Source organism: Copadichromis virginalis, linkage group LG19 (assembly GCF_057382275.1).
Source record: "Copadichromis virginalis isolate Kocher_CV1m ecotype Utaka linkage group LG19, C_Virginalis_male_GT1.1, whole genome shotgun sequence".
In the NCBI taxonomy this organism is placed as follows: Eukaryota; Metazoa; Chordata; class Actinopteri; order Cichliformes; family Cichlidae; genus Copadichromis; species Copadichromis virginalis.
The window spans coordinates 35481284-35507678 of NC_140636.1; the positions used below are offsets into that span (position 1 = coordinate 35481284).

The 26395-nt window shown below is 43.9% G+C and overlaps 1 protein-coding gene and 1 long non-coding RNA gene across 2 annotated transcripts; one reads left to right on the forward strand and one right to left on the reverse strand.

Annotated features, from left to right (window-relative positions):
- Positions 1-9337: 9337 nt before the first annotated feature.
- On the reverse strand, positions 9338-9934 carry LOC146686694 (uncharacterized). The gene is made up of 2 exons (XR_014916849.1): positions 9595-9934; positions 9338-9505 (listed from the first exon to the last, which is right to left on the reverse strand). It is a non-coding gene; the product is annotated as an uncharacterized LOC146686694 (long non-coding RNA).
- A 12261-nt stretch (positions 9935-22195) lies between these two features.
- On the forward strand, positions 22196-24580 carry gchfr (GTP cyclohydrolase I feedback regulator). The gene is made up of 3 exons (XM_085441520.1): positions 22196-22365; positions 22882-22976; positions 23927-24580. The coding sequence occupies exons 1-3, from the start codon at positions 22330-22332 to the stop codon at positions 24054-24056; spliced, it is 261 nt and encodes an 86-aa protein (XP_085297646.1). The 5' UTR covers positions 22196-22329; the 3' UTR covers positions 24057-24580.
- Positions 24581-26395: the final 1815 nt, after the last annotated feature.

Genomic DNA, 26395 nt, shown 5'->3' on the forward strand with positions numbered 1-26395 from the left:
TAAAGTAAAGTAAACTGTTGTCAACAAATATGTGTTACACCATTAAACGTTTGGCGAGTGATCTCAGAGCATTATGTAAGACGGCGGCGCCTGTGCCAGACCCCAAAGCAGAGTGCAGAGGAGAGATTCAGGTGCATGCAGCTGAGCACGCAGCTCCCTACTCTGCCTGCCATACTTGGAAATAGTTGGTTGAACTTGCTGAAGTTGATTTCTCCGGGAACAATCCCGAGCCAAGCCTTTTAAAAGTGGCTGGCTGGTAGTAACTGTTTTTGAAATATTTGCAGTTTTTTATGCTGATGGGACAACAAAACGTAAGCAGGTTAAAAGATTAAACTTCTGCATTGTCACAGCAGCTCCTGTTCATTACATAAATCGAGAGCAGAAGGAGTTAATACATATGCAGTGAGGTAACTCTGTTTGAACTTTACTGGCTGTGCGGGCCTGCAGTTCAACTTCAGATACAATAAGAGGTCCATGCAAGTGTGCCCACTGTCTTACTTGGAATTGAAATTTTTATTTCAGTCAACAACAACAGATTCTAATTTTACACAAAAGTACTCAAACAGAAACCGAAAAAGGAATAGGCTGAAGCCTTATGGCTTATACTTATCCTATCCCTCACCCCCATAGAAATAATCAAATCCTTAACCAAGAAAATAAATAGCATTGATAAATAAGTTGTATAACAGTTTGAAAAGAAATCAATGATAAATCAATAAATTAAATCAACACCAAAAAAAGTTAACAAACCAAATTTCTATAACCTTGTATAATACTAATTTTTAAAATCTTCCTGAAGAATGACAAAGAAAAACACATCTTCAGTTCATCATTAAGTCCGTTCCATAATTTCACTCCCAAAACTGACACACATACTTAACATTGGTTCACACTTTAGGCATTTCAAACACATAAATACCCCCTCAAATCATATTTTCCATCTCTTAGATGAAACATCCTTAAAATACAAATTGGAACATTCTTTTTCATCACACGATATATCATTTCTAAAGTTTTAGAATATGTCCATGAATTTTAACATAGATGATCCTACAAAAAACTGGTTGGTGGACTCCCTATATCCAACTTTATTTATTATTCTAAGTAGTATATTATTTATACTTGATAAATATAACTTCAGAAATATCTGATACTGACACTTAAATCTTAAAATGTACAGTACTGTGAAAAAGTATTTGTTCGCTTCTCGTGATTTTTTTTCAAATGGCAAGGCAATATTAGAAAAAGTTATTGACCCCCTTATAATCATTAATTTACTGCGATTATCCATATTTTTAGAAATCTGACTTCAATTTCTTGAACACAGAATTGTTCGCTTAAACAGAACAAAGTTAAGTAGGCTAAAAGATCTCAAAAAGCAACAAATGATACCACGATCTAAAAAAATATTTATGGACAGCTGAAAAAAAACTCATAGACATTAGTCCGGAAATGGTTGCAAAGCCATTTCTAGGGCTTTGGGATTCCAGCAAACCACAATGAAGAAAACTTGGAACACCTTTCCAGTAGTGGCCAGTTTACTAAAATTACTCCAAGATCGCATCAAAGACTTATCCAGGAGGTCACAAAAGACCCCAGAAGGTCAGAGGGAAAATGAGCAAAAAATATCATCCATGGGAGAATTCCAAGGTGAAAACCAAAAACAGAACGCTAAGCTTCCTCTCGCATTTGCCAAAAAAAAAACTTCTGGATGACTCTCAAAACTTTGGGGAAAATATTCAGTGGACTAATGAGGCAAAAGGTTTCAGTCCCTTTACATCTGGAATAAAACTAACACAGCATTTAATAAAAAGATGGGAATTGTATGGCAAGGAATCACAAAACACGGGAAACAAAGGTGGCCTAATGTTTGCCAGTCTTAGCGAGAGGACCCAGCCCGCATCTCCACCTGAGACTAACAGTACAAAAGTTAGCGAAACAAAGAAAAATAAGCTTCACCATGACATAAACAGGTTATCTCTGATTAATATTAAAATGTGTTTGATGAGCTGAACTATGTCAGTGTGACAAATATGCAAAAAATAGGAAACACAAGAACTAATAGAGCGCAACTCCCTCCAAAAGGACAAGGGTCATATGAAAACTTTGAGGTTTTATGATGTTTTTCTTACAAAATGCTAAAATTACCCTTTTTTATCACAATGTTTGTGTGTTACTGGGACATCCTAGGTCATTCTTTTGCAAAATGAAACCAATGACAGCTCTCCCCATGCCAAGGTCAAATACTTAGCCAGGTGCTCGTGTTCCCCAAGGCCTAGTTTAATATTGTACATTTTGAAGTTTTACCGACCTGATTCTCACCAAAATTAAATCAGCTTGAGCTGTTACTAGGATACATCATTACACAAAATGTGAATACTTTTGATGCTAGACTGTTAATACTGACAGATGAACAAACAAACATAACTGGCTGCATACGCCTTCCCTTTGAGGAGACAATCAGGCAGGGGATGAATACTTTATCATCCTATGTCTTAATTGGGGATTGGAGAAGAGTTTGATAATAAATATTATTTACTTTAGTGGTAAACGATTGTTAACTAGCAAAGGAGTAGCAAAATATAAGAAAAAGTAGAAAGCTATGGAAATAAAGACCTATAAAATAAAAATCTACAGTAATACATTTTTAGACAGGAATCTGTTTAACCAACTATGAAATGTCTGATCTAAAACTGAATCAAAAGCACTTTCGTCTTGCTGGAAATGCAGTCAGACTTGAGATGAAATCTATAGAGTGCCATTTGATGACTCAGAGGAATGAGGGGTTTGTGGCAGGACTGACAGACGGTGACTCAGATTATTGTGCACGCACACAGGAGGGCACAGTTTTGCCAACCAGTTCCTTTTCTGTGACTAAGAGCGAGATGAGTATCCACCAGCGTTCAGCTCAAACACCCGTCCACCACCATCCGCAGTCAAGCCCCGCTGCAGTAGGCAGAGAAAGGGAGGCAGGAGCCTGGGTGTCTGCTTCAATTCTCCGAACTACAATCACATAATGGAGGAGAATCCATTAAACAAGTCTGGACTTTGGATGACTCCCCAGAAGCACAGGCCCCCTCATCATACTCTACCACCACCCCCCACACATAACCCACATCAACTCTTCCTTTTACTCCTCCCACGCGCACTCCCACCCCCTGCTAGCTGCCAGGAACTAAGATGCATAGCCCTTTGCAGAGAAACGCCTCCAAGGTAGCACTTCTCTAACTGCCAGCAAAAATAAGACATTCTGCTCTCTCCCTCTTGTCTTCTCTTCATCCCACCTCCCCATCCCGTCTCCTCGCCTGGAGCTGCTGCCAACAGCTACACTCTGCTGTGGCCCCTTTTCCCCCAGTGGCTCTAAATGAAACTTGCTCAGAGCAATTTATGGAAGTATGGACGTGCCAGATAGAAAGGTAAAGTCTGCTGCCTCAGATAGGTTTCTATGTACAAACTGGAGCAAACATCTTGTTGCGTTTATTGTTCTTCGGTTGGAAATTGAGGATTATATGGTCTGTAGAGCATCTGGACTTGTCCGTGTTTAAGAGCCAGCCCAGGATTGCACTTTCAAAAGAGAACCAGCCAATATCTGGGGCATAGTTCATTAAAAAAAGAGTAAAGCAAACAAAAATATTTGCATAAAAAGTACTTGGACTCCGAGTCTTATTCTCTTGGCAGATGCTCTTGCTGCAACCCCGGGTGCAAACCGTAACCATAAAACTCAGAAACTCTACAGAAATCCTTACCCTAATCTTAACTCAAGTCTATTTTTAACACTGTTCCAAATCCCCCAAACCCTAAGCCACCTCTTTTTAAAATAACAACAGGATTTTCTAATTCTTTTCAGTATTGGCTCTACTCTTTTTAGGAATCATTACAAGGGTTTCAAAAGAACAAAAACAGCACAAAAGGACCCCCTGATGATCCTCTAAACCTTGGCTCAGGCGATTAGAGGATCATCAGGGGGTCCTTTTGTCCCTCTGTGGGGGGTCACTCCCACTAGGTTTATATCTGGGACTCTCCACCATTTGACCTTAGAACTGACGAAGCGTCTCGGATGAAACGTCTTCAAGTAACTTAAAGAAGTCCAGACGCTTTTCTTTGCAAGCTCCTTTGACCACGGTAATGTCATTACTGTCCACGGGATTTGCTGTAAGGAAAAAGCTGGATGGCCTGCAATGCTAACGGTTCATCATTTTAGCTTTTAAAACATTATATCATCTAGCCCTAACCTATAATTAGCACAACATCATGTCTTTAAATGTCTGCAAAACTTTTACATGAGGGCTTCTAATAAAAGATCTAAAAGCTCCTACGTATTTGACAGCTTCTATGAAGTCAGGACATAAAGCAAACTGGTGCTTGCTTACAGACGTACGAGTAAATGACATCTGTCTTTGTACTTGTGGTATAGGTCACTAATACTGGGGCAGATGAACCTAAATGTACTGAAGCACAAATGTTCACTGACTGTAATGGCCACATCTGCATTTTAGGTCCAGTGCAAACGTGACGACACTTGAGTACAAATGGATGGCTGACTGCATCCTCCTGAGGGGACCAGCTGAGAAAACACTTGTCGCTACACAATCCACAGCACTTGAAAAAAAAGCAATCAATCAATCACAGACATGGATTATCAGGCGATTTCACAGGGAAAAGCATACTTAGCACAACTCAGTCCTATTTAATTCCATCATGTAAATGGATAGCATGGGAAATGCTTTTTGGTGTACATAAAGTACAACAAGCATGAGCTTTTGAAAACTCAGGAGAACATGACGGAAGAAACTTGTGTGCTGGATCTTATACCACTCCAAGTTATTATTTTATGCTCTGCTAACTTTGAACAACAGTGAATAAGTAAATATTAAATACACAAAGCTGCACCTATCAATGCAGTTACAATAACTATGATGACATGTGTACAGTATGTTCAATATGAATTTAGTCATTTGGTGAGTAGAGACTTATCACCTGGCTCCACGGGCCCCCTTCAGCTGCGCACAGCATTTCTTTCCCACCCACAAATGTACTTTTTGGTTTAGTCTCACTGCTCTCATCAGCCCTGTTTCCAGGACGGGAAGTGTTGATGCAAAGCAAATGGGGATTAGCTAGACCTGATAGCAGCGAGAATACTAACAAGGGCTAAAACATTTTTCTCCCATATTGGCTTCTCTTCACTGGTGCCCTGTGAAGACCCCATAGTATTGCATCATCCCAATAGAGCACTTCACTCTCAGACTGCTGGTTTACTCGTGGTTTCTATATTCAAACATAGAATGGGAGGCAGAGCCTTCAGCTTTCAGGCCCCTCTTCTGTGGAACCAGCTCCCAGTTTGGATTCGGAAGAGACACCCTCACCCAGTTGGGGATCCACTCATCCCCAACTGGTCATAGCAGATGGCTGCCCCTCCCTGAGCCTGGTTCTGCTGGAGTTTTTTCTTCCCACCGTCACCAAGCAGTTGCTTACAAGGGTTCATCTGATTGTTGGAGTTCTCAATCTGTATTATTGTAGATCTTTGCCTGGCAATAAAAAATGTCTCGAGGCGATTTTTATGGTGATTTGCCTTTATAAATGGTCACTGACATTAAAGCTGAGAGTGCTCTTGTGAAACACTCTATTATGTAGTCAAAGACATGCGTTAAGAACAGGATAAGTATAATAATAAGTATAATAAACTTCAGCATTTTTTCAGACATTGTTAATATGCCCTTAAAGCACTGCATAAATGCTTACACTATAGTCTAATGCAATGCAAATGCACTAAATCAGCAACAAACTGTAATCATGTAACTAAATAAAGGTCTTGATCAATGTTTGTTTTTTTAAATATAAATGCAGTCAAGCCTTTAGAAATAATAAGTGTGTAAATGGGAAAAACATTCACTGTTTTTCAAACCATACTCTGGGGAATTTGTGTTACTCTCTAACTACTAAACAGTAATCAGAGTATAATTTTGTATTTGCTCTCTACTCCCAGCACTCGAGAATACACTGAAAGCCTGAGGCAATGATAGCAAAAGAGAGCAGACATGACACCGATCTGTCAGGAACAGCATAAAAAGGTGGAGCTTGAGTGCAGGAGGGTTGCAAAGTGGCTTTCAGGAGTAGCAGAAACTCCAATAGTGCACTCTCCACAGAAGCTTACCACCCAAGCTATCAGCTGACTTGGGATGGCACTGAGATCAGATGTAATTGGCTGATGACCAGGATCAACTGTCTTTACTAACACTCTGCTGGATTACAAACAGCCTGCTTGCTTCAGGACACTTGGATCTGTAGAGCACATCTGTCAAAGCTGGATGTATTTGGTGGAGATAATGCAGTCTTTTATGACTGTGCATTTTTCCAGAGAAAAGGCTAGAACGAAGAGAGGATACGTGTTGGGAGTGCCAGCACTGTTCTGAGCACAGTGCATTTCGGGGAATTGTGCTCATTCGTGCTGTGATTGGAAATAAAGCAGACATTTGTTTAGCACAAGGAGTGTTAATTTGTCAGAGCACTAATTAGATGTAAGCAGACCACGTTGGTCCGTACGCCAACTATAACATGGAGAAAATGGCACTCTCACACAGAAGAAATGGCCAAGCTGGACTGATGAAATTCCACAAAGGCCAAGGACATTCATCACTGTATGTAGAAACAGCTAAACACAACAGCAGTGCAAGAATATGTGCAGCCAAAAATGTTGATTGAGTGGGCAGGAGTCACTGGAATAGGACACGGGAGTAACTCACAGGAACGGGTGAAGCGAGAAAAGATAAATGGTGAGGCATATTTCAGTTTGGCATCTCCTCACCTTGGTAAAATTAAAATGACAAACCAGCAGAAAAATGTGCATGGTTTTCAAGAATCTGGCACTGAAGTCGACAAGATTTTCTTTTTCTGGCATTTTCTTTGCATTTGGCCTGAGATTCAGGATCTCTTGGATGGCGCTCTTAGCTATCACATGCCATCTGATGTGGTCAAATAGCTCAAAATGAAAATATTGTGTGCAATTATCCAACATTAGCATTTAAAATAGGAATTTTGGGCCAAAACAAAACAGAACCACTGCTTTATCCTAAATGTCACTGATGTGGGAAAGGAGGGAGCTGCCGCTCTTTCCCAGTTTTCTGGATGAGCTTGTGACATCCCCCTCAGATAAGTGTTGGGAGTATACAGATAAAGCTTTCCATGTGGCATGTTCTTTTTTTGGCTCATTCCTTTTCCAAGCTGCCAGAGACCTCTGTTTAATGGAGTGGTACAAGGAGTACAAGGGGGAGTAAACGCTGGAACTTTAGAGGGGAACGCTGAACATGCATGAAGGAAAATAGTCCTTCCAAATGACTGTGATGGCTGAGGGACAGAATGTGTACTAATCTGGGCGAGCGGCCAAGCCAAACAACCCAAGGGGGCAAAGGGGAAACCATAGTAGCAGAGGGGAAAGAGGGTCAAATGAAGTATATAGAAGGTAGATGAGACAAGGCGAGACGTGCCATGCAGCACAGAAATGAAAATCTGAAAAGCCAAGAGGGAACATTTGAGTTGTAGGAGTGTTTCCTTTGAGCAGGGGATCAGAGTCTGGTTGCACAGGGATATTAAGCATCCTGTTTAATGGTGCTTACCATCTTCTTGAAAAAAGAAAACATGCTCCCGCATTCACCCTTGTGTGAAAACATACTGTATACACGGCGTCCGGCAGTGCATGCGTTACATCTGTTGCTGCCTTTCTCCTCTTTCTCGCTTATAGACACACACTCAGCCTCCTGGGTGCCATTTTCTGTGCAGCGGTATTTGCTGCCAAGTCGCACAGCTTGAGCAGCAAGGAGGTCCAGAAACCCACAGGGAGATGGTACGTGACAGAGAGCAGGCTATGTACGAATGTGTATCAGACTGGAGCAGCCAAAGTAGATTTTATGCGTAGTGTGTGTGCGTGTGAACACTCTTGAAAAGGTCTGCAAGCTTGCATAAAGGTATACAAATATATGATGAGTGGCAGTGCGGATTGAGAATTAATTATGCGAATGAGTTTGTTCCTGTGGAACAGGGGAAGGATGGGAAAGACGATGCAGTGAGACGCAGAGGGCAGAGCATCTGATATCCATATGTTCATTTGGCTAAAACCATTTTAATCAAGCTTGTGGCTTCGTGGAGCCTAAGTAGCGGCCTGTAAAATAAAGAATAAAGCAAGAGGCGCACAGCGGCCCTGCGTGTGCTGTGTGCGTGTGTGACCCATTGTGCGCACACGTGTGTGCAGACTGTGCCTGGTTCCACCACAGAGTCATGGGGATAAAGAAAGGAGCGGGGCATATGAGATTCATGTTGCATCGATTGCTCTCTCTCCAAACTCTGAAAGTGATTTTCTCACTGTATCTTTCAGGAAATGATTCATTAGGCTGTGGCCCAGTTGGAATCACTCTGACATGGAATAAGAAACAGCTCCTCACCCCAGGCTGGTGCATTTGGAGTGCGCACTGAGACAAAAGGGGGAAGATGGGAAGCAGCCCATGAAAGCAGTGATGTGAGGGAGGGGGATTAAAAATGGCAAGAATGGATGCAGGCAGAGAAATGGAGAGTCGGGTTAGAAGGAGAGGAAGGATTGAATGAAGGCAGGGAGGCAATGGGATGGAGGGACGCAGAGAGGGGAAAGGGGAGCCTCTGTGGCTTTGAGTCAGCGGTACAACTGCTCCCAGACAAGCTCCTCTTTCCTGGAACTCCACAGGAAAACTCAGCACGAAAGAGAATAACACAGTGTACTAATCTTTCTGAGGTCATCTTGAACACATCTTTGTCAACTGTTTTAGTATCCTGTCTTGGCACTGAGGCACTGGGGAAATCAATGCCAAAGCAATATATACAGATGAGTTAATCGTGGTTCGACTAAGCAGAAAGACATCCCCAGACTGTGGTTAGATGACAGAGCAGGTATATGTTGAATTATTTTTCCCAATTTCTCTGATTAAACGGGACAATTTGACTGGTTTTACTTTACAGTGCATGACATGTTCAGCTTGGCAAACTGCAAAAAGTCTATATCTTGGCCAGATGACTAGAGTTGCTAAACAGAAACTCAGATACCACAATGTGCCTCATTTAAAGTCTGATACTGGAAATAATTAGGCGGATTTTCTATCCTCCTACCTCTGTCATCCCCTGTGTCCCAGCGTAGAAGGAACACCCATGTGATGTCCACAGCTGTGAGTGCTAACAAAGTTGCTGTCTAAGTGTAATAAATGACTCTCTGATTATAGGAAAAATGAATAAAGCAATGAACCACCTCAAGTGACTCTGTCACGGTCTCGCTGGCAGACCGTGGGGATGTGGGGAAAGGAGGACCCAAAATGCAGGACTCTACAGTGCAACAGTGTTTATTTACAGTGGTGACAATCCGAACAACAATAAATCCCCCCGTGCGATCCCAACTCCCGTTCCGTGTCTTCTCCTTTATCCCGTGCTCCGTGCTCTGTCTCCGTTCCCTGTGTACTCTCCGTGTGCTGCCTCCTGGTCGCCACAATTCCTCCTGAGGAAACACGCATACCAAAGGCAGCCGTGAGTACAAAACCTAACAGTAGACTTGCACTAACCTTGCACAATACACTTAAGACTGACGGGAAGTCACTCAACGATCCAGCGTCGAGGAGCTCTCAGCCACACTGTTTTGAAGCTCCTCTGACGAGGCTTGATCGGCGCCAGGTGTGTGTGGATTCCTGGGTGGAACCGGTCAGCTGGCAGGGCCACACCCACCAGGCCTAAAAGTGCCTGCCACGACCGCACCCTCACATACACAAGCACACACCCCTAAACACCTGACAGTACACCAACACGGAAAAACAGGACAGCAGACACAACCATAATAACAACAACCACAATAATGATAATAATAATAATAATAATAACTACAATAGTAGTCCACACTGCTCACGGACCCCGAATCCCTGGAACTGGGTCCGTGACAGACTCGCTATGATTCTTTAATCTGTCCTCCCATGGTGTCAAATACCGATTATCCATCAGATGCTGTTTCTGTTGTCATAGAGATACACACAAGCGTCCAACTGTGGCACTTGTTTTTGTTACTTTCACTTTATCCCACTGATTAGTTTTATGCACTTAAAAGTATTTCTTTAAGGTGACGATCTGGTTTGGGATCAAATATGCTAATTTACACATTATGAGCCCCTCCTTATTTTTTGCTGGTCCCCTTTCTGCTGCCAGAACATCCCTAACCCATCGAGGCATGGACCCCCGTACACCCCTGAAGATGTCCTGTGGTATCTGGCACGTTAGCAATAGATCCTTAAAGTCCTGTAAGTTGCAAGGTAGGTCCTCCATGGATTGATCTTGTTTGTCCAGAGCTTTTCTTAGATGCTTAATTGGATTGAGAGCTGGGCCACCTCAAACTCGTTGTGGAGTTCCTCAAACCGTTCCTGAACCATTTCTGCTTTTCGGCAAATCATCCGGCTATCCATGCAGGTTCTTCTTCCATTGCCTACAATGCTCCATGTTCCAGTTCTGATGCTCACGCACCCATTGTTGGTCCTTTCGACAGTGGACAGGAGGCATCAGTGACAATGGCAGCCCATGACTCTGTCAATGGTTCATCACTCCCACATAGCAGACGGGTCTGGCCCTGATCTGCTGTCAAGCCGGCACTGCTGGCTGACTTCTGGCATGCTAAGTGGTATGTCATCCAGATATGGGCCAGGCCTGTTGAAGGATGGTACAGTTTATGTGATGGCATGCCATATCTGGCTCGGTTTTGGTTTGGTTTATGTGGCCCAAGCTCACAGAAAACAGGTCTGGCCCAGATCCGGCATCAAGCTGGCACTTCTGACCGACTGGTGTCATGACAGGGTGTGTGTCAACCCGATGTCAGGTCTGGCAGTGATGGCACTATTTATGTTCCTATTTTTCTACTTTAGTTTAGTTATACTGCTATGGTAGCCAACGTTTCAAATGCAGGCTTGACAGGTTTGTGAGTGTACACTTTATCCAAAACCTTTTGAGGGTTTACTCATATTTACCACCAGGTGGCTGTAGCACAGGAGGTAGAGCAGGTCGCCTACTGATCGGACGGTTAGTGGTTCGATCCCTGGCTCCTCCAGTCTGCAAGAGTGTATGAATGTAGTTAGGAAGCGCTGAGTTTAGAGAAACTGTGTGATTGGGCGAATGTTGTATAGAGTGATTTGGGAGAGCAGAAAAGTGCTGCATAAGAATCAGTCCCTTCACTGGCTCAACAGAGTTTTGTCCTGTTCCGGCACATGTTCAAGGTTCTTTATTTGTCACATGCATAGTTATACAAGTATAACATACAGTGAAATGTAGCCTGACACGCTCCTCGACATGTGCAAAAATTGGGGGGGGGGTAGTATATACATATAGTATATACACTGGGTGAATGTGCAGTAGTAGCAGCAAGCAGGTGAATTCTGTACATTAATATGAATAGACATCTGACTATTTTACAGGATAGACAATATAAACATATTTAAAATTAAAGGAATTGAAATGTACATTGTGCCTTGGTTTAGTGTCTGGAAGAGAGTCCTGTCTCAGTCAATTATAGATGATGTGAGAGGGCGGGTGTGTGTGTTTAGGGCACGGATGGCTTGGGGATAGAAGCTCCTCTTGAGTCTCTCTGTCCTTGCCCGGAAGATGCGGAACCTTCTACCAGATTGCAGAAGTTGGAACAGTTTGTTGCCAGGATGGGACGGGTCCTTCAGTATCTGCGCTGCTCTGGTCCGGCATCTCCTGGTGTAGGTGTCCTGAAGCGGGGGGAGAGCAATCCTGCAGCAGCGTTCTGCTGTACGGATCACTCTCTGGAGAGCTTTTTGGTCCTTCACACAGCTGTTCCCAAACCACGATGTCATGTTCTGTGTGAGGATGCTCTCCACAGCGCCTGTATAGAAAATCCTGAGGATCTTTGGAGAGACCCTGAACTTCCTCAGTTGTCGTAGGTGATACAGGCGCTGCCTAGCCTTTTTGGTCTGGACCTGAATGTGGGCAGCCCATGTCAGGTCTGAGGAGATGTGGACACCAAGATACTTGAAGGACTGCACCCTCTCCACTGGAGCTCCATTGATGATGATGGGCTTGTAGTCTCTGTGCTGACTCCTTCTGAAGTCCACCACCAGCTCCTTGGTCTTGCTGACGTTCAGCTGGAGGTGGTTGTCCTGGCACCACGATGCCAGATTCTTCACTTCATCCATGTAGGCCGCCTCATCGTTGTTGGAGATGGCACCCAACACCACTGTGTCGTCAGCAAACTTCACAATGGTGTTGAAGCCATGGGTGGCCACACAGTCTGAAGTGTAGAGGGAGTAGAGCAGTGGCGAGAGGACACATCCCTGAGGTGCTCCTGTGTTGATGGTGATGCTGTTGGAGAAGCACCTGCCCACCCTCACCACCTGAGTTCTGCCAGTGAGGAAGTCCAACACCCATGCACACAGACGGCTGTTAAGTCCCAGATCCCTCAGCTTTGTGAACAGTCTGCAGGGCACTATTGTGTTAAACGCTGAACTGTAATCAACAAACAGCATTCGCACATAGTTACCCTGTTTCTTGTCCACGTGGCTGAGAGTGGTGTGTAGGACGTGGGCGATGGCATCCTCTGTGGATCTGTTGGATCTGTAGGCGAACTGCAGCAGATCTGTGGTGTCTGGGATGGAGGAGGAGATGATGTTCTTCAGCAGCCTCTCAAACACCTTCATTACTACTGAGGTCAGTGCAACTGGCCGGTAATCGTTCAGGGATGAGGGTTTGCTGTTCTTGGGCACAGGGATGATGGTGGATCTTTTGAAGCATGTGGGGACCACAGACTTCGCCAGGGACTCGTTGAAGATGTAAGTGAACACACCTGCTAGCTGGTCAGCACAGCAGCGCAGCAGACGGCCGGTGATGCCGTCTGGCCCCGCCGCTTTCCTTGTGTTCACTCTCCTCAGTGCCGCTCGGACGTCATGCTCCGCGATGCTGGTCACCGGTCTCTCGCTGATGACGTCACTGTCCTCGGTAGTCAGGCGGTAGATAGCATTAGCCGCCTGGCTAACCTCGAAACGGGCGTAGAACCGATTCAGCTTGTTGGTGAATGCAGAGTCGGCGTTGATCGGCGCAGTGTCCCTGGCTTTGTAGTCCGTAATGGTGCGTAGTCCGTGCCACATACTCCGTGTGTCGCCCTAGTGGAAGCGGGACTCCACACGTTCCCGGTACCGGCGTTTGGCATCTCTCACCGCGCGCCGCACGCCGTATGAGGCCACTTTGTAGGCGCTCATATCGCCAGTGGCGAGACCCGCGTTGTAGGAGGCGGTCCTGGCGTTTACTGCAGTGCGGATCGATCTGTCCATCCACGGTTTCTGGTTTGGGAATGTGGTGACTCTCGCAGTGGGGATAATCTCCTCCGCTAGCATATTGACGAAGCATACTGCTACTTCCGTAAACTCGTTGATGTCGACTGCGCATGCTCTGAACATGTCCCAGTCTACGTCGTTGAGTGCGTCCTGTAGCGTAGCTTCTGATTGGGCAGTCCACCGTTTTACCTCCCTCTTGGTCACGTCTTCCCTCCGTATGCTTTGTTTATACTGGGGGATGAGGAAGATGGCGTTGTGGTCAGACTTCCCAAAAGCCGGGTGTGAGACCGCTTTGTAGCCCTGCTTGTATGGCGTGTAGCAGTGATCCAAAATCCGATCCCCTCTCGTTGGACACGAGACATGCTGGTAAAAGTTTGGCATGACTTGTCTGAGGTTCGCTTTGTTAAAGTCTCCTGCTACAATGAGGGCTGCGCCCGGGTCCTTGTTTTGAAGCGAGCTCAGCACATCATGTAATTCGGCCAAAGCCATACCTGTATCCACTTGGGGTGGGATGTAGACCGCCGTGGCGATGACTGAGGTGAACTCACGGGGCAGATAGAAAGGGCGGCACTTAATGCTCAGGAACTCCAGATGTGGCGAGCGGCCGCTGGAGAGAGTAGAAATGCTCCTGGCATCACACCACTTTCTGTTTATCATGAAACACACTCCCCCACCTTTGGTTTTGTTCGACTCTGCCGTTCTGTCCGCGCGGAGCACAAAGAATGTTGTTACATGCCTTGATTAAGGTACACATTAGGCTGGCATCTGAGGCCAGACCTGAAACTGTTCTGGGCCAGCAGTGTGTCTGCAACTGGCCTTGTGCTGGCCCATGTGTGGGCCACCTCTGGCAAACCAGATCTGGGCCACCAAAGGGCCGTCATTCTTTGCGGTATGTGGACCATGTGTAAGCACATTGTGTGGGCCAGATCTGGGCCATATCTGGATGATATCCCACTTACCATGCCAGAAGTCAGTTGCTATATGGGCTGTTCCTTCTTTGGACCACTTTTGAAAGATCTCGACCACTGCAGATCAGGAACACTCCACAAGAGCTGCAGTTTTGGAGGTGCACTGACTCAGTCATCTAGCCATCACAGTTTGGCCCTTGTCAAACTTGCTCAAATCCTCATGCGTGCCCATTTTTTCTGCTTCTAACACATCAACTTCAAGTACAAAATGTTCACTTGCTCCTCAGCATAGAAGCTATCAGACGTTTACGACACCAGTGGTTTTGCCAAATCCCCTCTTGTTCACTCACTGCTCCCATTTTAATAGGTATTTAAAAACTGCCTTTGCCATGTGCACTATATTTCCCGTTCCACTGTGGAATTTCATTGTGTAGCAGACGCTTTCTCTCAATCTCAATCTCAGCACTAAGATAAAATGACAGACACTGCTGGTCAGACTTGAGGAAGAGCTGACTGTTGTGGAATGCAGTGTGTGGTTTAAAGTGCACAAAGGAGTGCTGAAGACAAACAGACTTTTCCCTGAAGTGGTTAGAGGTGGGATGAAGGAGTATGAGGGAACAACCAAAGATAAGAAAAAGAGGCCTGGATTACATGTCAAGCCTCATTACTCAACCTCCCACTCAGTTTAATCAAGTGAGAGACGGAGACAGAACATACGAGCCACACAGTATATTTTTTCATGTGAGTGTGTGTGTGTGTTTTTGCTGTCCCTGTTTCCCTTGTGACTTTGTGCTTCAGCTGAAGGTTGCAATAAAGCAGCAAATTATGAATTAGATAAGTGTCAGTGAGCTATTGGTCTGGGAGCACAGCAACCATCACAACCACACTACATTTAAGAATGTGACTTTCTGCCTTCAGCTTCATCTATCATCTTGTAAAACCATGACAGTCTGTGTGTGTGCCTGTATGTGTGTGTCTACATTCGGTCTGTTTCCAAGAAATCCCACTGACTTACTCACGATAGTCAGATCAGCTTTAAAGTACCCCAAACCCAGTAAACGTGTTAAATGATGGGACCCAGGATGTGATCTATCAATGGATTCAGACCCGAGATGGTAATTTACTTGTAATCTGTCAAAACAAGACAATAAAATCATGGTGCCAGATGGTAATTTATTGTCATTGTGTGGCAAAGTGGTGTTTTGCAATGATCCTGGTAATAGCTAGTTGCTGGTGGAGTTTGCGTTTGTGGGGTTTTTTGTTTTTATTTTTTACATGATTTGAATTCCACACCTGCAGCTCCACATCTGAAAATTTTGTTTCTCATGTGAAGGATGATGGACATCACGTACAGCAAGAAAATCCCTTAAGACGTTTGGCCTTGATCAGAATGAGAAATACCATGACATCATTGTCACATCATCTTTTCTCATTGTCTGGCGTTGTCTTTCTTCCTGTGTAGCCAGGGCAAGTAGAGGACACATCTATTTAAGTTGTTCTCTTATTGTAATGTTGATCGCAGACTATAATATTAAAGACTACTTTAGTATCTACCACAGCAGAGCAAAGAAAACCAATCAAATGTTTAAAGAGAGACATTTTACCATTTCATGAAAGTTTTTGCCTGTTTTGAAATTAATTGCACCAACGCATCTTAGCAAAGTTGGGGCAGGGTGAAAAACAAAAGGTAGGATAAGCAAAAAGAAGCAAAAAGAAACAGTTGCAGAAACATTTTTCAGCTACTTTGGTTAAATGGTAACAGGTCAGTACATTGACGATTAAGTATCTAAAGAGCATTGTAGAATAGAAGAGTTTCTTAAGGACATAATATGATCAAAATATTTGGAGAACCTGGAGAAATGTCTGTGAGCATGGGCCAAAAATCAATATTGCATACCCGTGATCTTTGGGCCCTCAGGGGGTACTCCATTAAAAACAGATAAGAGTCTGTCACAGAAATTACTGTATGAGCTCCGATGGCATGGTAAACACAATTTGCCATGCCATGCACAAATGCAAGTTTTATCATTGCAAAGAGAAAGCCACATTTGAATCCAGAGGCCTTTCTGTCTTCTCTGGGCCAAAGCTCATTTAAAATGTGCTGACGCAAAGTAGAAAACTGTTCTGTGGTCAGAAGTTGCAGTTCAAAAGCTTGGATCTGTCACGATCCTGGGTCTTATGACCCAGTTGTAACGTGCGGTGGAGATGAAGCCAGCCGCGGAGGTGTGCAGGTGGATAGCGAATGAGCAACAGCTTCTGACTTTCCAAAAAGTACTCATTTATTTACAATATCAAAAATAAAAGTGCTACCTCTACCACACATTACTGAAGAGCACACTAGTCCGCGTACACACGGGAGCATCCATTACAGGAGGAGTGCGAAGAAGAACAAAAAGGGGGTGACACCAGTCGTGAGACAGGAGGCGCCACCATGTGGTGATACACTGCATTACAATAGCTACTGTTACACAGTGTTTTGAGTTTTAGTTCATTTTGATGTTTATAGTATGTTTAAGCTCATTAGGCCTCCTATGTTCATTTGCTTATTAGTTCCCCCTTGTGTTTCCAACCCATGTTAAGTCTCCCCTGCTCTTCATGTGTTTCATGTCTGTGTCTTACGTTGTCAAGTTCTGGTTGTCATGTCTGCGTCTCATTATGTTTCCTATTTTATTTTGAAGAGATCTCGTTTTTATATTATGGATTATGTTTTGAGTCCTTTGTTGTACTGTTTCTTGTTTCCCTAGGTCTCAGTTATGCTTATCATAGGTTTAGTTCTTTGGCTTTGTCATATGGCTTCCCTGTGTTCCATGTTATGTCCACTGTGACGTTTTTGTACCATGTTTCAGGTTCCTATGTTCTGTCTCCCCAGTTGCTGTTAAGTTTGCATGTTTAGAGTTCAGTCAGTGTGTTTCCTGTTTTACTTTGAAGGTCCGTGTCTCATGTCAGTGTTTCTAGTTTTGCTTCCCTTGTCTCGTCCAGCCTGATTACTCCCAGCTGTGCTCTCCTTCTGTGTCTCGTTCCCTCGTTATCCCTCTGTGTATTTAAGCCCTGTGTTGCGCTTTGTCAGTGTTGTAGTCTCCCTCATGCTGTGTGTTTTGTTAGTCTTCCCAGTTTAGATTTTGTAGCGTTTTTGTGTTCAGCAATAAAAGCTGCCCTTTTGAGTTCAATCCTGTCTCCAGTGAGTTTGCGTTTGGGTCCAGTCCCTGCCTGCCACACAGCCGAAACATGACAGGATCCTGATAGCATAGGGGCGCATTAGTGCCTATGGAACTGGCAACTTACATATCTGAAAAGGCAAGTGAACGGTATAAACAGGTTTTAGAGCAACATGTGCTCCCATCCAGTTGATATACTTTTCAGGCCAGGCTTTATTTCAGCAAGATAATGCTTAACCATGCATTTATTACAAGAGTCTGGGTACTTAACCGGCCTTTCTGTAGTCCAGATCTTTCACCTGCTGAGAGCATCGAGCTCATGTCTAAGAGGCCTCATGGATGAGAGGTGAAACATCTTCACAAACTTAAAGAAGTCAAGTTAACTTTTCATTACATAAAAAATGCAACAAGGAAGACCAGGACAGCTGAACATCTAGAATCCTTTATCAGACAAGAATCACACGGCATTCGTCTCCCAAAAGTCCAGCAGCTGGTCTCCTCACTTCACAGACATTTATAGACTGTTGTTAAAAGAGGGGATGCTGCACAATGGTAAACATGAACCCTGTCTAAACCTCTTTGAGACATGTTGCTACCACCCAATCCAAAATGACCTCATTTTGTGTAAACACTTGATATGGTTTCTATGCTCCATTGCGAATAAAACAAAATAGGTTAATGAGATTTCCAAATCCTTGCACTTACATTTTACAGAGCATCCTAACTTTTGTGGCATTGGGGTTGTAGATACAAAGTGTTTATCCATACAGCTATCACCAAATGTGATATATAACAGACGTGTGTGCTCTTCATCGTAAGGACCTGCTGATTTATTACAGGAAAATCCTGCTGAGATTCACTGGTACTGTGTGCAACAGTTTTAACAAATTACAAGCACAAGTTAAGCGTCACTAAAAAATGTTTAAAAGTCATAAACTCGTCATATCGCCTTCTGATCACTGATGTGATCTAAAGCTGTAGTCGCTGCTGCCCAGCATGGCATGTCATTATAATAACACATCACACTACACAGCTGTTACGACCATATTTTAATGGAAACCAGCAATCTTTGCACAATGAAGGGTACAATATCCTGTCTTTCTGTCGTCGTTATGGATTAAACAAAGCCAAGCTGTCCCTTTGCTTTTGCCCAACTCGTTGTCATGGTAGTTATTCTAAGAGAAGCCATCCCTTGTGTACCGAAGCTGTAAGATACACAGAGCAGATTACTTCTGCCGGACTTGTGCATAAACAGCAACCACATGCTGCGGCATATAATACAAAACATTCCAATGACCACAGGCCTGATGAGAATCGAGATTTGAATCAGTCCTATTGCTACACATCCATGCTGTCATTCCTCTCCCTGTTCAATTAGCCATCACACTTACCATTTCATTCACCCTGTCTTTATATGGCACTTTCCAAACAGATTAACATCTTGTAACAATAAATCCTGTTAAGTTTCAGACTTTAGAAGGAGACATGTCATCAACATTCCGGCTGAGTAGTCAAAGTAGTATTTTGAGACCGAGAAATCATCTTTAACCCTCGACTATGACTTTATTTGCAGTAAGTCTTTAACTCTGAGGTTTACTAAGGACTGAGGCATGCTTGGAAGTGTTTTAATCATGTTGTCAAACAGTAAATGGTGCGCAGCCGCTCAGTTACTTATAAATCCCAAAGGATTTCAATCTCAGACTGCTGTTCTTGGAACATTTAAGATAAACTGAGACATGTCCCAGGTCATTTTAAGCAAATCACTGTTCTGTCTTTTTTCACAGCATCAACAATCTAAATTAAAAAGAGACAAATATTCCAGCTAAATGATGGCTGTCGGGGTTACAAATCCTCAGAATGAAACACAGAATAGACCAGAGAAAAAGTCTTGATAGCTTGATAGATGCATTCAAGACCTCGTAAAGTTCTTCTCTGTTCCCCTCTGTTTATTGCACATCGTGCTGTTTCCTGTTACTAGTAGCCCAATCAATCCCATTTGTGGTAACCCAAAGGGACGTGCCTCTCGCACAAAATCAAGCCCTAAATTGAGGTGACGAGAGAAAAGACAGTGTGTGAGAAAACGCTGCTCCAAATATTTGATGACATTTTTCTTCATCACTGGGAGAAAGTCTCCCTAAACAAAACCTCCTTTTCAGTACGCAGAACCGCCTAAACCGCATCCTGGTGTTTCTCAGCAAAATGTTAACCCGGTGACCACGCTCGCACATGTTTCATAACGCTATGCCGGCTGTGTCATCTATCAGTGAGCGCAGCATTTCAAAGTAGGAGGTGAGGTGAGGTGAAAACAGAGAGGAGGAGGTGGTGGAAGAGGAGGAGGAGGAAAGAGCTGAACCTTGCTGTCGGGTAATATCGCTGCAGCACGGAGATGCTTTATGTAAGCTGCACGGTGAAATCTGGAAAAAAGCAAAGAAAAAGGAGGTCAGTGATGTATCTCCTTGCAAAAGAGGGACCGCGAGGCTCCTTGGAGGAGAAACAGGCTACACAAGGCAGTTGCAGGCACTCGATTATGAAGCTCTAAAGAAAAAAAGTATATGGCCTCACAATGCAGTGATTCATCACAATTAAACAAATGTAAACCTACGCTGTGCTCAAGCCTAGCACCCAGTCTGTCAGAGGTGCCTGTTGTCTGCAATCTCCCACAGTTTAAATCTCTCAGCTGAATAGTGGAATAATAACCCCAGCACCACACACCTACAGTAAATCGTGAAATGCATACACTGTCTGCTGTATAATTCATTCCTATTCAGTTCCCACTCAGTGATTTAGAGCGATCGCTTTAGCAGCGCAACCCTTTCAGGGCAAATTTCTCGCCCACGCCTATTCACAGCAAGTAAATCCATCAAACGCATTGATCATGTGAAGCTTGATATTGCGAGTGGGATGTCCGACACAATGGCCGGATTGGACGTACAAGACATGAAGCTTATTTATTTGAATTTAATTGATGTCTGTTTCTGTTTTCAATATCATATGTTGTAAACAGGCCGAGACTCAACTTGAGCACAGTTGTGTTTCTTGGTTGTATTTTTATGACTGTTGTGTAGAGAAAAGGAGCTTTGATGGAAGCGTTCCGGCAGCAGGCAGTCACACTTCAGCTGAGAGAGGCTAAGGCAGAGACCTCATCAAAAGATCACGCTGCTTCCCGTGGACCCACCAGGGATGTGCTCCACTGTCACCACAGGGTCAGAGAGGAGTTGACCCTGGACTCTATTAACCAGCAGCAGATGAGCGAGTGCAGGAAGACGCTGCAGGAGCACAGGAAGTGTCTCAGTGCATAGGAACATGCTTGCAGAGAGAGGGTTCTTCTTGGCAAGAAGGGGGTCTCTGCTTTGTTTTTGGAGCCTCTGCAATAACTCTGCTGCCTTCCTGTTTTCTCTCCTGCAGCAGATCTCATTGGTTTAATGGTGAAGACTTGTTTCTTTCATTTTGTATCACATCCGTCCATCCATCTTTTTGCACTTATCTCAGGTCAGGCTTTGGGGCAGCAGCCTAATCAGAGAATCTCAGACCTCTCTCTTCCCAGCTACCTCCTCTGGGTAATCCAGGGGAACGCTGAGGTGTTGCCAGGCCAGGCTGAGCGATATAATCTGTTTAGAGTGGCCTTCTCCCGGTAGGACATCCCTGGAACACCTCACCCAGAAGACACCCAAGAGGGATCCCTGAGTCCCCTGGGCTGAACCACCTCAGCTGGTTTCTTTTTGATGTCTAGGAGTAGTGCAGATGATCCAAACTGAAGCTGATTTTACTGAATACAAAACAATTAATTTGTTAATGAAAAAAAATGAAAATAAAACAAATAGGAAATGAATTTCACTGATCTCAGAAGCCAGTAGAGGTCAGCTCTTCTCAGCAGTCCCCACCACTCACAGATGCCAGTCTGAATCAAGCAGATGCACATTAAAGGCTCTGTATAATGTCAGAAGCCATTTAACACTGTCAATTCAGACTGCTAACGACGTATTAAATTTAAGACAAATACACGACCCAATCTTAAAAACATATTTGATTTGATGGTAAACCACTTTGGTTCGATTTATGCCTTCAAAACTGATTGCACCACAGGACATTTCTGAATCTGGTTTGCCTGGATGCACGTCTGCCTACCATCACAATATTATTAAGCAGCGATCAGGCTTTAAATTACTGTTCCCACTGACCATGACATGCAAAGCCTAACTGAGAGTCCACCAGGCTTTTCTGGCATCCACAGGACATTACATTCATATTACTGATCTTATCGGAGTTCCCACCATTGTTGCTTTCCTTTGGTCTGTGCCTTTCATTTCCCTCCCAGTCACAAGAGTGATCCAGAGTTATTATTACCGAACTCAGGAGGAAATTAATAAATCTCTGGGAAGGAGAGAATTCTAGACAGTGCAGGTTTAATATAATACATGCATTAAACAAATACATGCAAATACATAGAGCAGACTGTACGACAGCGACCACGGAAACTGAAATTGCATTTCTTTCCACTTGCAGTAAGTTGCCTGAAAATGAAAGAAAATGTGTAGCACAATTGGTTGTGGCTGAAATGTAATTTAATAAATGTGTAGCTTATTAAATAAATTCCCATCCAAAGAATGATGAGATTTTAAAGTCAACTTTCGCACTGGAAGAATAAAAAATGACTTAGTTAAATGAAACTATAAATTTACATTTCCTTCTCGTACATGCACATTGCCCCGCGTTTCTCATATCAACAAACCAGCGATCCCAGTTGAACAAGACCCTGTGCAGAGCGGGCTGTTGACAGATGCTGAGAGGGGTTCTGTGATTGGCTCGTCGCGGTGGGTGTTTCCGCATTCCGCTAAGCGCAGTCAGCTGGAGCTCGAGTTGAAGAGGGCACCGTTTATCTGTGAGGACACCTCTTTCAGTCACTCCTGGGGGAATACCGGAGCAAAGCTAGCGAGCGGGATGCCGTACATGTTCGTCAGCACACAGATTCGACTGGTGTGTATCTTGCATACGTAAACGACTCCCATCATCCTGTCGGGGGAGGCGCGTTTGACTCGCAGATGTGTTTATTTGACTGCAAACAGCGCGCACACTAGCCTACTGATCAGCCAAGGTTGGTTATGCAATGGCCGGTAATATTCGGCACGCTGGGGGGGAAAAAGTTATGGTTACAAAAGACGCGAGAAGCGTGCGTGGGACCTTTTTGTATGTGTGTGTGCCACGTCAATTAAAAACACATGTTGCTCAGTTGTCGGCCTCTTGTTTGCGCATGTTCATTTTGATGTCTCCACGACTCCAGCAGCCTAATTCCTCCAGTACCCTTTAAGTATATTGGATCATCTATTTTTAGCATGTTCAGATATTGGAGATTATCATGTGCACCTGCCAGAGGGCTGCAGGTGCAATCAGTGAGAGCTGTACAGACAATTTTTTTAGGGATGCTGTCTCCCCCCAATATTTCTAGAGTAAGTTCTAAGCTGTGTGGGTAATACACTTAATGCTGCCTTGCAGGAGAACGGTCCGACAAATGTGGGGGATGAATTTTCGGATCCAGTGGTCATGAATTACCTGGGAGCGAGGAAAACGACTATGCTGGGGAACAATTTGTGAGTACCTAAGTCAGTAATCATGGGAGCTATATAGGTCAAATGTGGGAAGCGTGTTATGATGGCCCTGAGAGGTGAAATCTTTTGCAGCTAAAACACAACGGAAGTTGAATAAATCAGAACGGAAGTGTTTTTGGGGTGACGGTAACACCATGGAATAGCAGGAGGAAGACGCAAGGCACTGTGTGATTTAATCACATGATTTATATAAACCATAGATGTTTGCTATTAGCCATTTACTGTAGCTGATCCTTCACCTTATTGTCTCCCAAAAAACACTTTAGTTGAGGGTCTTTGCAGCGTTTTTCTGTTTTCATTTTTCTTAAATTGCACTGTTTGACCTCAGAGCTACCATGTGAAACACCCAAGGATAAATGGTTATGTTTTATAAGCCTATCTCAGCTCAAGCTTTTAAGCACCATGAGGCTGATGTCTCTTACAAAGATTGACAGGATTTTGCTCCTGATTCAATAATTTTTGTGAAACAATTTTTATCAGTGATTGTAAATGGGTAAGATTTAACCATTGCCTCCATTCTGATCTTTAGCTGCACACAGACGTGCAGACTACTGTAAATTTGCTCACAGTGGGCAGCATATCCATATTTAGGCACTTAAAACTGATGCTTTGTACATTTTGGCAGTTAACATGTACATGTTGACAGCAGAGCTGAAATCGGGTCGTATAGAAGAAAAGGCTTCAGTGTGGTTGGGGAGGGGGGAGGAAAGCTGCTGCCTTGCAGATTTGGAGTAAACCGTTCAAGGTGATGGAATACAGATCAGGGAGGTGTTGCCATTGGCAATCTGATTCAAATGAAACAAGGTGTGGAAGGAAGTGAACAAGCACTAGAACAATTAACAGCACTCTATTTTCCAAGAGGAGTTTACTGAGAGATGCAGAAATCCCCACATCTGTGGAAAGCAGAATTGCTTTGTTTATGCTTGTTTCAGTTCCGAGTATCACGTGGATGACCCGCCTCGCCTGGTGCTGGACAAGCTGGAGAAGATTGGCTTCCGTGTGGTGTCCATGACAGGTGTGGGACAGACACTGGTGTGGTGTCTTCACAAGGAGTTGGAGTGATGGATCACAAAGATACCGTACTGGGAGGGCGGGTACTTGTATAAGCCTTTAAAGGGGTAAATGAATTCTGCAGAATATCCCTGTTTTTACTCTATACATTCTACATTTAAGATATTGGCAACTATAAAGTAACGCCATAGTCAAACAAAAGTAAAGTTGAGATTATCCCTTACATAAAGTCTCAGATTAGATGATAGGTCACCAGATTCAGGGGATTACTGAAACTACAGGGGTTTGCCTTTGTCAATACTGTTTAGCACCGGTGATACAGTTTAGTGACCAGAGTAGATTTATCCTGAATCAAGCCTCACTTTTTTCTAATTAAAACACTAGAAACATTTGTACATGCATCGCTGTGTAAAGACAATTCTTCTTTAAAACATGTGTTTCTAACTTAATGATGTCATTATGTGGATTGTGTACTTATTATTAAAAGTAATCAGTTTAAACATAATGTGTAATCGTCTGAAAATCTGTAAAACAGATGCATACAGGACCTCAAAAATAAAACACGGTAAACATTATTGTTACTTGTCGTGGGCTGTTACAGCTCTGTGGAGCATTACAGGGTCTCTACACGTTTGAAGATGAGACTCTAGTGTCGCAGGAACACTGAGAGCAGAAGTCTGGCTGCGAGAGCCAAAACACTCTGGGTGGTTTCATTACAGCCTCGGGTCTGCCAACAAATGTCTGGGGCCAGCCTGGATCGCTAGCCCGCAAACCAGAAACGTTGCCAACTAGCTCACAGCCAAACTCTTACCAGACCTGCTGCCTCACACATGACTTAGCATCTACCTCCCTGCTAAAGATCATAAGGAGACGGTGCTTCCCAGTTCTGTTACCGCAGACATTCCAGATACTGTTTGGGTACACCGCAGTGACTGCTTCGACACAGACAATGTGAGGAAAATGGGAAGCAATGAGATACCGTGAGGATTCCGTGCCGCTGCCATAATTGGTGATATGACAGAGCAACAGGCTCATCCATCCTGGTTTGCATGCAGCACAAGCCACTGTGGGCTTGGGGCAGAGTTGGTGGCGAATGCATTTCCTGTGACTGTATTTCCTTGTGTCATTTGGACAGAGTTTGTGTGTTCCCCTTGTTTTTTTTTTTTCTTCTTTTGTTCACATCGCTGGGATATTGAAAGCAGCTATGCGTAAACAAAACCATGTGATGAGGGGATTTTGCAGGAGGAGAGGCGCAGATGTCTCCCAACACACTGCTGTGCTCCACAGCTGGACATTGTGTAACAGCCACGGTGAGGCGGTGCAGGAGTGGCGGGGAGATGGATGGCTAGATTGGATGTTTCGAAGCTGCACTGTGGCTCCTAAATAACACAATGACAGGAGAAAGCACCGCCATACAGGCCTGCAAATGCAGACACGCGATTATGCAATAGTTTTCCCCCATAGGGAACAGGGGAAAAACAGACTGTTCGAACCTTGTTACGAAACCCAGGGGTGACCACAGTAGTCTGGCACGGTAAGGCTTGCCTTTATGTGGGTCACAGAGAGGTAGCACGTCACTTCAGAGAACTTAAATGAGCAATACAGAATCTTCTGGATACGTATTACATAAGCCTATTGCGCAACAGTTTGCTTGTAGAACAACAAAATCAGAAGTGTGAGAATTTGTTTTTGAGGCCACTGTCAGAAAAAGAACACCAAATTTCTAGCTTTAATTTACGCTGCTTAATGAGTTATGACGCGATCCATGAAAGCCAAGGGTGGAGTGGGGCGAGTGAGTTTAGTTGCACTGAAACAAGCTCAGCTCTACATCAAGAGGGTGGGCTTTAAATTCATGATTAAAACAATGGTGCATTGGTTTTGAAAAGAAAAAAAAAAACTTCATCAACAGTTGGATGATAGGAAGACTGATAAAGCTTGTGTCTGTGGGTTCAGGCCTAAGTCAGAGCCAAATTAGGTTATGCGCCAGACTGTTTCTTGGCTCAGACCAGTAACTTCCCAGAGTCTCCACTGGTTACCTCACAATGACGGCATGACTCCAGAAAGTCATCTGCCAAGAAATAGTTCAGCACCTAACAGCCTGTCAGAGTGTTGCTTTTATTTTTTTCACAATTAGACTTACCCACAATAAAATGTGTTAATTAGTGGGCTTTAAAGCAGCTAGGAACGTAAGCAGGTGTTAAAGTGGGATTTGGCAGGTGGGGGAACCCTAGACTGGGTGTAGCTGTGTAACGTGGTGAAAAGAACTACTTACAAATAAGTCACATAAGCTGTTTTGTGGCCTCCAGTGATATTTCCTGTACAGACTGGGATGATCCGGCATTTTGCCGCTACTAGGATATTCACTGCTCTTTGTGGATTTAGCCAAATGA

Bases quoted from the DNA above. Each gene is read 5' to 3' on its own strand.
- gchfr (XM_085441520.1), top strand. From the start codon at position 22,330: ATGCCGTACATGTTCGTCAGCACACAGATTCGACTG. The intron at 22,366-22,881 runs GTGTGTATCTTG...GCTGCCTTGCAG, and splicing joins TCAGCACACAGATTCGACTG to GAGAACGGTCCGACAAATGT. The intron at 22,977-23,926 runs GTGAGTACCTAA...TGCTTGTTTCAG, and splicing joins ACTATGCTGGGGAACAATTT to TTCCGAGTATCACGTGGATG.